The sequence below is a fragment of the Lactuca sativa genome, chromosome 2, assembly GCF_002870075.4.
Source record: "Lactuca sativa cultivar Salinas chromosome 2, Lsat_Salinas_v11, whole genome shotgun sequence".
Lineage (NCBI taxonomy): Eukaryota > Viridiplantae > Streptophyta > Magnoliopsida > Asterales > Asteraceae > Lactuca > Lactuca sativa.
The window spans coordinates 166705237-166719694 of record NC_056624.2 but is presented as its reverse complement, the minus strand read 5'-3'; the positions used below and the strand labels follow the sequence as shown (position 1 = coordinate 166719694).

At 35.2% G+C, this 14458-nt stretch overlaps 2 protein-coding genes across 3 annotated transcripts; one reads left to right on the top strand and one right to left on the bottom strand.

Annotated features, from left to right (window-relative positions):
• Positions 1 to 447: 447 nt before the first annotated feature.
• On the top strand, positions 448 to 5391 carry LOC111913334 (beta-galactosidase 3). The gene is made up of 17 exons (XM_023909055.3): positions 448 to 866; positions 956 to 1051; positions 1698 to 1810; positions 1909 to 1975; positions 2061 to 2153; positions 2320 to 2463; positions 2539 to 2627; positions 2723 to 2828; positions 2925 to 3012; positions 3095 to 3213; positions 3310 to 3474; positions 3623 to 3801; positions 3883 to 4102; positions 4182 to 4409; positions 4502 to 4704; positions 4810 to 5146; positions 5254 to 5391. Exons 1-17 carry the CDS (start codon positions 696 to 698, stop codon positions 5383 to 5385), a joined length of 2550 nt encoding a protein of 849 aa, XP_023764823.1. The 5' UTR covers positions 448 to 695; the 3' UTR covers positions 5386 to 5391.
• On the bottom strand, positions 5257 to 7207 carry LOC111913335 (protein RTE1-HOMOLOG). 2 transcript variants are annotated; one of them, XM_042899256.2, is made up of 4 exons: positions 7027 to 7207; positions 6236 to 6528; positions 5818 to 6162; positions 5257 to 5396 (listed from the first exon to the last, which is right to left on the bottom strand). In XM_042899256.2, the coding sequence occupies exons 2-4, from the start codon at positions 6518 to 6520 to the stop codon at positions 5382 to 5384; spliced, it is 645 nt and encodes a 214-aa protein (XP_042755190.1). In that variant the 5' UTR covers positions 6521 to 6528; positions 7027 to 7207; the 3' UTR covers positions 5257 to 5381. The 2 variants fall into 2 exon arrangements, with proteins under 2 accessions (XP_042755190.1, XP_023764824.1); XM_023909056.3 differs by lacking the exon at positions 5257 to 5396 and having other exon boundaries at positions 5665 to 6162; positions 7027 to 7204.
• Positions 7208 to 14458: the final 7251 nt, after the last annotated feature.

Sequence of the window (14458 nt, the reverse complement as noted above, 5' to 3'; positions counted from 1 at the left end):
CTTTTTCTTTACTTAATAAATAGAAAAGATTTAAGATTTCGTCATAAAAAAAACTACAATAATATTATTTTCTTCAAAGGCCTTTAATTTAATTTTGTAGTTTGATCGATCCATCAGTAGATTACATGATTCTAGTGATAAATTTTAGACTAAATTACACTTTTGGTCCATGATTTACAGTTTTGGTCCGAAATAGTTTCTTTTGCAGTTTTGGTGCCTATTTCGAGTGTTGTAACAATTTTGGTCCCTGTAGTCACAAAAACTGCAGTTTTTGAACAAACTCATGGACCAAATTGTTACAACAACCGGAAACAGTCATCAAATTGCAAGATGAAACTATTTGGGATCAAAACTTCAATTTCGAACAAACTCAGAGACCAAAAATATAAATTTAGTCTATCGTTTGTTACTTTATCTACAACAAACAAAACTACAAATAATCCGATTATTATAAAATAAAAACACGTACACATTCACGCTTACTATGTGTGAATGTGATTATATATATAGTATAAGTATAAGTATACGTCTCAGCAGCAAGAAGATTGCTCCCCATCCAATATTTATTTCCCCCCCTTTTCTGCTTCCATTCTCATCCCCACTCACTCTTGCACTCCCCCAACCACTCCACTCTCCATTTCATTTTCATATACAGAATTCTGATTTCAATTTCACTCTAAAATCAAAATCATATCATGGAAACCTCATCGATTTCGAGAAGGATTTTATTGTTTCTGATTGCTTTTCAATTAAGTTGCCAATGCATCCAGTGCGTCGTGACGTATGATGGAAAAGCCATTGTTATCAATGGTCGAAGAAGAATATTGATATCTGGTTCGATACATTATCCCAGAAGTACTCCTGAGGTGTTGTAATCTCAAATTAGTCCTAATTTTGATTCGATTTCGTTGTGAATTTTGATGAGATTGGATTTGTTTGTGTTTTTGATTCGCAGATGTGGGAAGATATTATAATGAAGGCTAAAGATGGAGGATTGGATGTAATCGAAACTTACGTGTTTTGGAATGTTCATGAGCCTGCTCCTGGCGTTGTAATCATAATTTCTCTCTTCCTTTCCTTTCCTTTCCCTCTTAAAAAAAATTATACCAAATTCAAATTATTTGTAGTCCAATATTGCATTGATTTGAAATTTTGAATGCATGTATTTTAGGAATCAAAATCGGATACATTGTTTTGTTTAGACTTTTCCAATTAAAATAACTCTTTTAAAGCTAGAATCCAATAAAAATACAATTTGAGTTTCTTTTTTAGTCAATACAACTATTTTAATAATAGTTTAAAGATACCAAGTTTGAATAATTAAAAACGCATATTTCGTGTATGAATGAAAGGGACCCATCCCCATCTAACTTACCCCATGCATTTTGTCACACAACTACCATACTTTCCAACTGTGATTATATCATGTGATATATCTGATTTAACTTGATACTTAATTAGTCTTTAAATCTTCTACTTATATGTTTACCATTCAATGCTAATAAAGTTTATGCATTATTATAATTATATTTGTCGTTTAAAAAGTAATTTCTATTTCAATAAAAAATTGTAGCGTTTATAGTGATAATCGTCGAATGTGATTTACTTATGTATTCTTAGAAGAGGATTGGTGACTGATACTTATTTACCATTTCTGATGTGATTTATATTTTATTTTGTGATGAAAAAAAAATCAGTATGATTTCGAAGGAAGATACGATTTAGTGAGGTTCTTAAAGACAGTGCAAAACGCAGGCCTTTATGCTCATCTCAGAATTGGGCCTTACGTCTGTGCTGAATGGAATTTTGGGTATTTTTCGATTATTTTTCTTTAACAAAATGATATTCATAATTCAAAATAATTTTCTTTTATTTTTTCTTAACCAAAACAAGTCATAATTTGTGCAGAGGACTCCCAGTTTGGCTAAAGTATATTCCTGGTATTAGTTTCAGAACAGATAATGAGCCATTTAAGGTAAAATGGTAAATGAATATTTCATATCTTTTTATTATGTTATGATATATAAATATAAATATTAATTTTATTTGAATATTTGCAGTGGGCAATGAAGAGGTTCACTGAGAAAATTGTGAAGTTGATGAAAAGTGAAAACTTGTATGAATCTCAAGGAGGCCCAATTATACTCTCACAGGTAAATTCGTAATTTTAAACCATTTTTGTTTTTAGTTGTTTCTCGACTCCAATACAGACGTTGTATTTTATGTAGTAAAAGTTGTAGATTTGAGGTTTTGTGGTGTGGTACACTTTTTGCAACACAATGTACAAGCAAGGATTTCCATTGATTATTTACATTACAGATTGAGAATGAGTACGGGTCTCTAGACACGAGATATGGTGCATTTGGACATAACTACATAACCTGGGCTGCAGAAATGGCCGTTGGATTACGTACAGGTGTCCCTTGGACCATGTGTAAACAAGATGATGCTCCAGATCCTATTGTAAGCTTCATCCGACCCGACCCGTATACACTAATCTTTTTTTAAAAAATTTAGTAATTTTAACTATTTGGACAGATAAACACGTGTAATGGTTTCTACTGTGACGCTTTTACCCCCAACAAGCCTTACAAACCCAAAATTTGGACAGAGGCATGGACCGGATGGTATGTGGTAACTTTACCTAATCATTCATTTAATCCGATTTTTATCTTTTTATAAAATAAAACGTTACGTAATCAAAGTAAACATTTTGTTACAGGTTTACGGAATTTGGTGGCCCAAGTTATAGGAGGCCTGTTCAAGATATCGCATTTGCTGTTGCACGATTCATACAAAAAGGAGGATCGTTTGTCAATTACTACATGGTTTGTCTTTTCTTATAATTTCATTAGTTCAGAGTTTGAGTTTGATCATTCTGTAAATTTGAAATCTTTTGTCTAAAATAAAATACCTGAATACAGTACCATGGAGGTACCAACTTTGGTCGCACTGCTGGAGGTCCTTTTGTCACTACTAGTTACGATTATGATGCTCCCATTGATGAATATGGTATTATATCTATATCTTTTATCAATACTTTCTTTTGACTCTTGTCATTTTTGAGCTTAAAAGAATGAATCTTTGTTTATAGGATTGATTAGACAACCCAAATATGGGCATTTGGCGGAGCTTCACAAAGCAATCAAGCAATGTGAACCGGGTTTAGTTGCTTCTGATCCTATTATCGTCTCTTTAGGACCCCGTCAACAGGTAGGTTCTTATCTTATCTCGAGCTTAAATTTTTTTAGACAAAAATACAAGGGAATCAAAAAATTTGTACTAAATTAATGAATTACCAATTTTCAGGCACATGTATTCTATTCGAAATTAGGACACTGTTCGGCTTTTCTGTCAAACTATGACACAAATAATGGTTCACGAGTAATGTTCAATCAGAGGCATCATAACCTACCTGCATGGTCCATCAGCATTCTTCCTGATTGTCTCAATATGGTCTTCAATACCGCCAAAGTAAGTATGTTGCTCATCTACTGTTTCACTAATCTTGGCATGAGACCTCTCCTGACTCCTATATTCTTATCACTAGGCCACTTATGTAGGACGACATCTTCATCTTGGAATGTTTCGTTTTTAATGTAATGTGTATGAAATTTTGCAGATTGGAGTTCAATCAACACGACTAACGATGTTACGTGCAAATTCCCAAATGTTTTCATGGGAGACATTTAGTGAAGATTTAACGACTAGTGACGTGGACTCTGCTTTCACTTCGTTTAGTCTTTTGGACCAAGTAAATGTCACTAGAGATTCTAGTGATTATCTTTGGTATACAACCACGTAAGTCGTCCCTGTATTTTTTTAATTTGCAAAGAGACAGTAGAGTGTTGATGACTTAAATTTGTGACCTTACACTTACAGCATCGATGTTGCGCCTACCGAGTCGTTCTTGTATAACGGGGAGCATCCGAGACTGTTGGTGGAGTCAAGCGGGCATGCTCTTCATGTGTTCATAAACGGAAAACTTTGTGGTTCGATTTTTGGAACACGTGAAGATAGGAGAATCAGTTACAGGGAGAAGATCAGACTCCTTTCCGGGAGGAACAAAATTGCGTTGCTTAGTGTTGCCATGGGACTATCTGTTAGTTTCTTGTGTTTCTTTATCATGCTAATTCCAAACTCTAACCTAACATGAACATTTTGTTTTTGAAATTTGAAAGAATATTGGGGGACATTATGAAAGTTGGGAGACCGGAGTCCTAGGTCCGGTGGTTCTATACGGTCTTGACCACGGGAAACTAGACTTGACCCATACAAAATGGTCTTACCGGATTGGTTTGAAGGGTGAAGCCATGAATGTTGTCTCCACTAACCGTATGCCTTCTTCAGTTGAATGGGTGCAAGGTTCACTCATCACCCAAAACAATCAACCGCTGACATGGCACAAGGTACGATGAAAATGAACCCAAACCAGTAACATGTGGTTGCTACTCGGTGACAACCCTACCCTAACACAATTAATTGTATTGAATGTTTTTAGGCTTACTTCAATGAGCCAGATGGCGAAGAGCCATTGGCCCTGGATATGAGTAGCATGGGAAAAGGTCAAGTGTGGGTCAATGGTCAAAGCATTGGACGATATTGGACTGCTTATGCGACCGGTAATTGCCAACAGTGTCATTATACTGGATCTTATCGCCCTTTTAAGTGTCAAGTTGGTTGTGGTCGACCAACCCAACGATGGTACATACATACAGACTTAAACTTATGCTCTGATACCAAACTTCAATAACATAAGTTTAAAGATATTAAAGTTGATATTGTATTTACACTTGTGTAATGATGTAGGTACCATGTGCCTAGGTCATGGTTAAAACCAACTGGCAATCTATTGGTGCTTTTTGAAGAACTCGGGGGTGATCCCACGGGGATTTTACTTGCGAAAAGATCAATGACAAGTGTGTGTGCTGACGTGGTCGAATATCATCCCAACATTAAAAATTGGCGTAATGAAACCTATGGGCAAACACAAGTATTTCATAGTCCAAGGATTCATCTTCAATGTAGTCCTGGCTTGTTAATCTCTTCCATTAAATTTGCAAGCTTTGGAACTCCTGTTGGATCATGTGGCTCGTTCCAACAAGGAACTTGCCATGCTCCTACATCGTATGATGTCATTAGCAAGGTACGTACTACTAATCTATTTTGTTGGCTTGTACTACATGCATAGATGGTTGTACTTGTACAGGGACTAATGGAATTTATTTATGTTCTACAATCTACACTCTACAGAGATGCATAGGAGAAGATAGATGTGCAGTTGCTATATCAAACACCAACTTTGGTCAAGACCCGTGTCCAAACACATTGAAACGCTTGTCAGTTGAAGCTGTTTGTACTCCAACTTCAACGGGTCAAGGTTAACATGGTATAACCTAAACGCCCAAAACAAATGGGTAAAAACTAATTAACACTAATTGTTATTTAGGCAAGGAAGGAGATTTAGACTAGTTTCAGGGTTTTTACTTTTTATTCAAATTAATCATAGATTAGAGATTCTGATTCCAATAAGTTAGTAAAGATCATGGGGGGTTTTAAAGTTGTAAACATTCATTTCAAGTTTCTGTGCAGTTGAGTTGATGGTGATATATAATTGAATGAATATTGTGTGATCAAATCCAATTGTTATATACAAGAATCATGGATCCCAAAAATGTAACAAATACTAAGATGTGTAAAAAGATCCACATGAAAGAGTCACTAGAGTTGTATGAAGCTTTTGAAACAGTAACTACCACAAAGAAACCATCCAACAACAAGAAATGCAAAACATGACAAAAATGTTAGAAAACTTACGCCTCCAAAGGTGATTCCAATGAAGAAAAAGAACACGAATGGAAGACAAGATCGAACCATAGATTTTGTATCCACCCATTGACCTTTCAACAGGATCAATACAGCCAAGTTTACCACATTCCACCTGCCACCCTGGAACTCCAACCGATTTAGATTATTGGCCACAAATGAGTGACAGTTGCAAGTAAAGATGTTGTAGGTTTTATGTTGGTATTCTTGTGTGCTTTTTCTCAAGGCATCATCCCATCCACATGTGTTGTATTGGTTTCTTCCTGATTCTACTAGTCTATACTCTTCTTCAGTTCTGAACATGGTTGATGTTGAAGGATTGGGAGTCATGGAGCACTGATGATTGTAAATTAGTAACTAAGATGAATGAATGACTTGGAAAGAATCAAAGCTGAAGAATATGTTTTACCTTTTCTTTGTTGATTTGGACATATCGAGACACAGCTCCAAATGCAAAGTTATCTACACAGATGAAATTAGGACCTGCAAAATCGAGGATGACTCCATCCTCTTTGCCTATCCCAACATGACCAACAAAAGGAAGGAGCCATGAAATAACAGGGAGTGGTGTCCATACTATACAGTATGGAAAGCGAGCTTTTGATGGATCAATCTGCTTGCTATGTGGAAGTGGAACATCCTGCTCGATCATCATGCTACTGCCATTATGATTATGTTCTGTATCTGATTCCATTTCCAAATCTGTATATGGCAGAAATCATACATTTCGTATCTCCCAAATCACCATTAACAGACCATGAAATACCCATTTTAGCATGAATTAATTAGTTTACCAATTGAAATACTTAACTCCATGATTTCAACAATATTAATGAATAGCGGTTGATTTGAAATTATGTATCATGGATTCACAATATTTCATGCGCGAATTTAGCGCCAATTTGTTATTGTGAATCAACAGTAAATGTTCTAATTATCATGGAAATAAGCTTTTATCTCATTAATCGAAACGCCTGGACTCAACCGTTGCAACAACACTGGCAGTTACAGAATAAATGATATCAACAATTACGAACAGATCTAAAAAACTATAAATGCAATTCGTTTTCGATATAGTTGTTATTTTTTATACGACGAAGAAACAAAACCCTAACTTATATCCCCCTTATCATATCCAAATCCATGGTTTTGAGCATGAAGAAACAAAATGAATCATTTAGATATAGAGGATGAGAGTACCTGCGTAACGATCTGCAAGCGCTCGATTAACGGGTTATCGATTATGAAGAAGATCCAGCGACTGAGAGCCAAAACCAAAAGGCGGGTTTTCTTTTCTATAATCTTTCCTTCGCTTTGTTTTGGTTAAAAAGTCAATGCCATGTTTTGACCAACAGTTGGACATGTGACGTGCAGTCGTTTACGCTATCTTGTCGAGTTGGAAAACACAAATGAATCTAAATTACAAAACCTTATAAATGGTCCTTTTTGAAATCGAGATATAATCTTTAGAAAAAATTGCAAAAATGGTTTTTTTTTTTTTTTTTTTTTTTTTTTTTTTTTTTTTTTTTTTTTTTTTAGGTTTTAGTCAAAATCCCAATTTTTTTGGATTAGTGGTCATTTTAAGCTAAATTCGTTGCGGATTTAGTCCCTCGGTAAACTGAAATGACGTTAATACCCTTAGGATATTTACTTTCTATTTTTCTTTTATTTTTCTTAAATCTAATAATTATTTATTTATTTAAACAATAAAAAAGTAAGAGGGCCCACCTCTCTCTCTCTCTCACTCTCTCTCTCTCTCATGACCTATTTGCAAATAAATCGGTAATCCTCATCTACCATTAATATCTGGCAAGAACAAAATGGTATAATAGAGGATCTGCGACATTTGTTTAGAGACTCAGTTGACTACCACAACCCCCCATCTCTCTCTCTAAAAAGCCCCTTTCGGCACCCCCTAAGCATCTTCCATCGATGGAGATTTATATTCGGTGTTTCCCTTTGAAATTGTCACCAGATTCACCTGCATCTCGGTGCCATACATCTTCTGGCGGTGTTTTGATGTTCATCTCCTACAACCCCACCATCGTCAGAGAAGACAGTAGAGAAGGTAATGTCGACAGAGTCCTGTAATGCACACCTTCGAAAAAGGAAAATGGTAAGCCGCTCGTGCCAGTAAGGTGGGTTTGAACCAGATTGTATGGAAACTGTGGTGGAGGTGTTCGTTTTGCAAATGGATGGCCGACAAGAAGGTGCGTGGTGGTCACTAATTGGGGGAGGGTATCGTCTACCTCATCGCTTCAGATTCAGATCCCAGTTCCTTAACACATCAATGTGTACTTAGGTTTAGCAAATCCGTCTGTTTTACACACATGTTTCACAATCGAGTTTGATACTAATTTAAATATATTGCATCGATTAAGTTAATGTTGGAAGTGATCGATCTGAAAATTGGGAAAATGATTAGAGTTTGGATCAGGTACAAATACTTATAAAAGATTATCTGGGTTTTGGGTCGCGTACACTGATACTAAGCATGGATATTTGGTTCTTGCAATTTCGATTGATCTTTTCAACACATATATTGAAAAAAAAAAAGTATGGTTTTGTGGTTTTTTTGAGTTTTTGCTTAGGTTTGTAGTGATTATTGTTCAAATTGGAACTTGATGCAAAAATGAATAGACGAGAGCAAGAATAGAAGTGCTAAAATTGATTTTGAATATAACCTTGTCGGAGAAGACAACTTCACCGGAAGAGGCAATAGTTAGGGAAGTGAGGGGTAGCGTCAAGGGTGTGAGAGAGAGAGAGAGAGAGAGAGAGAGAGAGAGAGAGAGAGAGAAGGTAGGTCCTTCTTGTTATTTTGATTATTAAAATAAATAATTAATTATTAGATTTAGAAAAATGAAAGAAAATTAGAAAATAAATATCCCAATGGTATTATAGTCATTTCAATATTCGGAGGGAACAAATCCTCAACGAAACTAGCTCAAAAGGTCCACTAATACGAAAAAGTCTAGGTTTGACTAAAACCTCCAAAAAATACATACCATGGGGACCATTTTTGCAATTTTGTTTATTCGAAACTTTATACCAAGTACGTACAATACATATGGTAAATTAATATAGTAGCATAAGTATTTAGTATTATCAAGCAGAATTACAAGTTGGGCTAGCCCACTTGGCTAACAAGGTGTCTAACTAGGAGTTTCTAACCAGAAGGTCTTGGGTTCAATCACAGACTAATACTACCATAGCCGTTAAAAAAAATCAAGCGGAATTACAAATCATCCGATAGCTATATTTTTTTTGTTTGTATTTTGCTTAACTTTTATAAAGCACAAGTATAATTCATTGAAAAATCATGAGTATTTAGTATTATTTTTGTTTAAGTGTCATAATAAACATGAAATTTTTTTAATGGTTAATGTCATAAAAACCCTTAAGTTTTCAGGGTTTTGTCGATTCTACCAAAAAGTTCAATTTTATATCCGTTTTTATCCACATATTTTCCAAAAAAATGTTCAATTTTACCCTTTTACCGGTGATAACAGGTTTTCCAGGTTACCATTATACTAACTTCGCAAAAAAAAAACCTTAAGTTTATAGTTTTTTTTACGTTTTTACCCTAACTATTTTTTTCATATTATACGTATTCATGTAGAAAAATCGTATTTATATATAAAAAAATATTTAATTAAATATTGTATTTACATTTTTTTAATGTTATATATATATATATATATATATATATATATATATATATATATATATATATATATATATATATATATAGACACACACACATACATATAGGTTTTTTTTGCATGGTTATACTATTTAAAATGTAAAAAAATATTTTTAAAATTATGAATACGTATTTTATAGATATCGCTTTTAGAAGTATAAATACATATTTTTACATTTTTAGAAATATGAATATGTATCTATACTTCTAAAAATATATGTATATACTTATAAAATCAAAATCGTAAAAATAAATAGTTGTACTTCTAAAATACAATTTTAATATTTCTAAAATACACACACACATACATACACACACATACACACACACACACACATATATATATATATATATATATATATATATATATATATATATACAGAGAGAGTGAGAGAGAGATAGATAGATAGATAACACGATTATGATCATACAAGTTTTTTGCATATAAACTTATTTTTTATTTATATTTATATTTTTAAATACATAAAAATACAAATTTATAGTTCTACAAAACATATATATATATATATATATATATATATATATATATATATATATATATATATATATATATATATATATATATACATTTTAAACAGTTTAACCATGAAAAAAAACTCATATATATAAAGAAATAACATTAAAAAAAAAAGAACAAAAGAACATACATACAATATTTAATTAAAAAAATTGTATATAAATACGATTTTTCTGCATGAATACATATAATATGAAAAAAAAATACTTGGGGTCAAAGTGTAAAAAAATAATAAACTTAAAGGTAAAAACGTAAAGAAAAACTATAAATTTAAGGGTTTTTGTGAGATTAATATAATCGTAACCTGAAAAACCTGTTATCACCGGTAAAATGGTAAAAACCGAACATTTTTTGGAAAATGTGAGAATAAAAATGGACATAAAATTCAACTTTGGGCAAAACCGACAAAACCCTGAAAACTTGAGGGTTTTTATGACATTAACCCATTTTTCCAAATGAAAAAAAATACTAAAAATGCTTAAAATAGTCGGGTACCCGATTCTGGTTCCAATATCTCAAGAATCGTCGGTTCCGGTTCCAGATAATTAGGGCAGGTACACGCCTATATTTATCCTAACTCAAACCTCTCACAGACACAATCATGACTGCATCAAGAAGACACAAACCTTATCCCTAATTCAGTAAATTGCCTCATTGATCCATGAACAAGACATAAGCAAGATAAAGGCTCTCGAGTCTTGACACAAGTTAAATGACGACACACTAAATTTGTTTCATTTTATTTAAAATTGTTGGGAAATGGGTTGAATCTAAAACCCATGAGTTTACACCCAAACCCCATGGGTTGAACCTGAAAAACGAAGGAACCGGCCCATGAACCCCAAAACCGATCCTGATGGGTTTCAAAACCTAAAAACGGAAATTGTTGGTTTGGGTTCGGTTTCACCCCAAACCGACATGTACGTACCCTTACTTATCACATATTTAATAAATAATTTAGTAATTAAAGTATATATAATAAGTAATCATGTATTTCCTTTATTGCAACAATATATCACTACATTTCCCTCCAAATTGAATTTGATTGAATTCCCCCGATATATATATATATATATATATATATATATATATATATATATATATATATATATATATATATACACACACACAACACAATCCCACTCCCCTAGACCTTTAGTGACTTAACCCCACCCACTAATTCTCTCTTATGTGAATATGTCTATGAACTTTGATTCAATTTAATCGTTGGCTGAAATCTCTCATCGTTGAAGAAAGCCTGAAGTCGATACTTCCATTCTTCCAAGGGCATCTAGCCTCGTCATCTTGGAATAATTGATTTTTTCTATTTCCCTCCTGATATTTGTTCTTCATTCTCTTTCATTTACAAGCATATCAATCCACTTTTCTTCCAATTATCTTAATTGTAACGCCCTGATTCTCAGGTATTGATTTAAATAAGAATTTCTTGGGTTTTAAGTCCTACTCAACGAGTTGGTTGCCCTACTCGTCGAGTAGCAGCGGGGTGGGATTGTGTGTTTAGTGACCTACTCGCCGAGTCCATGAAGGGAATCGACGAGTAGGAGCTGGCAGATGAAACCCTAAATCTCGGGGTTTTGCACCCTATTTAAACAGGCTTAAGCCTCCTTTGGCCTCTTTGCAGTCCTTGAGAGCTCATAGAAACCCTAATTCGTGTGGTGCTTCATTCTTGTTTGTCTGGAGCTTTGGAAGGAAGGTTTTTGGAAAGGAAGAGCTTGGAGGGCAAGAGACTAGGAGCAAGGAAGGTGTGGGAGTCAGAAATCTACCTCAATTAGCATCATTTGGATGTATCAATTCGCCACCTTTACCTCATTTTCCTTCTAGACCTCTTTTGGTTGAGATCTAGGGCTTTTATGGTTTGATTGTGATGATATTGTGGGATATGAGCTAGATCTGAAGTTGTAACTTTAGATCTGGACCCTTCTTGGGTCCTAGAGTCACAAAGCTCCAAGTTTGGCCATGTATGAAGCTTTCCTTGATTATGAAACCCCATTGTGAGCTTGGATTTGACATTAAGAGCCTTTTTAGCTATGCATGCACGTAAAGTTTGCAACTTTACGTGAAAAGCATGCCTTAGAAGCTTGGATATGTAATTTGGAGCCACTGCATGGCTCAAATGAGTTTGTATGGCACAAAGGACTGAAGGGACTCGGTGAGTCGCATGGTCTAGTAGGCGAGTCATATGAAGATAGGAACGAAGTCGACGAGTTGGAAGAACAACTCGGTGAGTCCGTTGGAGATTGCCATAGGCTCAACGAGTTGTATGAATAACTCGGCGATTCGGTTGAAGTTTCCCCAATTTATGTATGTGTGTGTAACCGTCGAGTTGCAAGAAGGAAACGTGAAGAGTGGCCTTAGAGTTCGATCGTAAACCAAAGGAACTCGACGAGTCACTCCGGTGACTCGGCGAGTGGACAAGTACTTCAAGGAACTCGGCGAGTAAGGGTCAACATGGACTGTTGACCTTGACTGAGGACTTTGACTTTGACCAAGGGTTGACTACTTGGTTTATGGAGTACCTTATAAGGTTGAGGACTTATGGGTATATTCGTATTATGGTAATAGGTGGTGGAGTCTTTGGCAGGTGATCCGAGAGTTGGAGTTTATCTACCGAGTCGACATCTGCAAGGTGAGTTATCCTCACTGTATCAAAAGGGTCTAAGGCACCAAGTCCGACCCTTTAGTTTTTATGGTTATGATATGATATAGGTGATTATGATCTGATAGATCGGAATCAGGATAGACAGTATGTTATGTCTTTATGATCCTTAGGGATTGTTATGTTAGTGGCTCGCTGGGCCCGTGCTCTAGTTATGAGAGATTGCTATGATTGATGATCCGTAAGATATATATATATATATATATATATATATATATATATATATATATATATATATATATATTTGATTTCTGTATATGCCAATATATGTTAGTTATGCACACATAGTTATTTGCTTGTTGGTTGGGTTGAGGTGGTCCTGCTTTGTGCTGAAAGCCAACATACCCTATGAGCGGTCCGGGGAGACTGTAGGCCCACGTGACGGTCCAGTCATGCCGAAGGCTCGGTATAGATTCAGTTAGACTGTAGTCCCTGTAGGGCGGTCCAGTCAGGCCGACGGCCCAGTATGCATGTTGATTGATTGATTATTACTGATATGACATTATTAATGTGGTATTGGTATTTTGGGGGTAGATCACTAAGCCCTCGGGCTTACAGTTTTCAGTTATTGTTTTAGGTACTTCAGGAGATCATGGCAAGGCGAAGGCGTGACCGTACCGCTCTTCATCCTTTTGATCTAGTTATTGGGACACTCTAATGAACAATGATTTGAAAACATTTTGTAAACAAATACTATTTTGGTTTTATTTATGATTGAAAAAGTTTAATTTTGGCATAAATTTATGGATTTTATATTAATATTACATCACATATTTGTAACATCCCGTTTATTAAATAAATAAATAGATAAAATTAATATGAATAGTAGCCCTAAAATCCATAATATGTAGTGGGGTGTTGGTTTTGGGGAGCCAATGTTATAATTTGGATTATTCGGGGGGTTAAAGTGTAAATTCGAGATTTATTTTGTAAATATTTATGAAGGCAGGGACCACTTGGTAAATTATTGGGAATTAATATGTAAGGATTTGGGATGGCTGGGCTAAAAGGGTAAATTATGTAACCTAAGTTGAAAAGAATTTGTCATGGAGGGGCTATATGGTAACTTATGGGGGTTAAAGTGTAAATTCGAGATTTATTTTGTAAATATTTATGAAGGCAGGGACCGCTTGGTAAATTATTGGGACTTAATATGTAAGGATTTGGGATGGATGGGGCTAAAAGGGTAAATTATGTAACCTAAGTTGAAAAGAATTTGTCATGGAGGGGCTATATGGTAACTTCTGGGACTTGAATTGTTATGAATCTTGGATGATGGGGGCTGCTTTGTAAATTGTAGCCTAATATTGAAAAGAAATTGGGAAGGAGGGACCAAAGGTGTACATTGGACAAAAGTTTATATGATCGGGTATTAAACCCGTCACCTTGCTCCACCATACTAACCCTAACCCTAATGCAAACACCAGCCGCCACCCTCACTACTCCCATCCTCTAGCCGCCACCACCATACCACGTGCCTCTTCGTCATTGGAATGTCATCGTCACTGTCGGACGTCGTGAACGGCCGAGGGAGAACCACCGAAGACCGAATGGAAGCTGAACACCGATGAGTGGGCCGTGAACGAATGGATTCTTCCACTGTTACATTGATGTCGTCGTAAGCGTTGTTGTTGTCGCCATCCTCCTTCTGTTCGTTGTCGCTTCATCGACGTTGCGTCCCGGCCCCGTTGGCGTCGCCGTTGCTTTTATCACC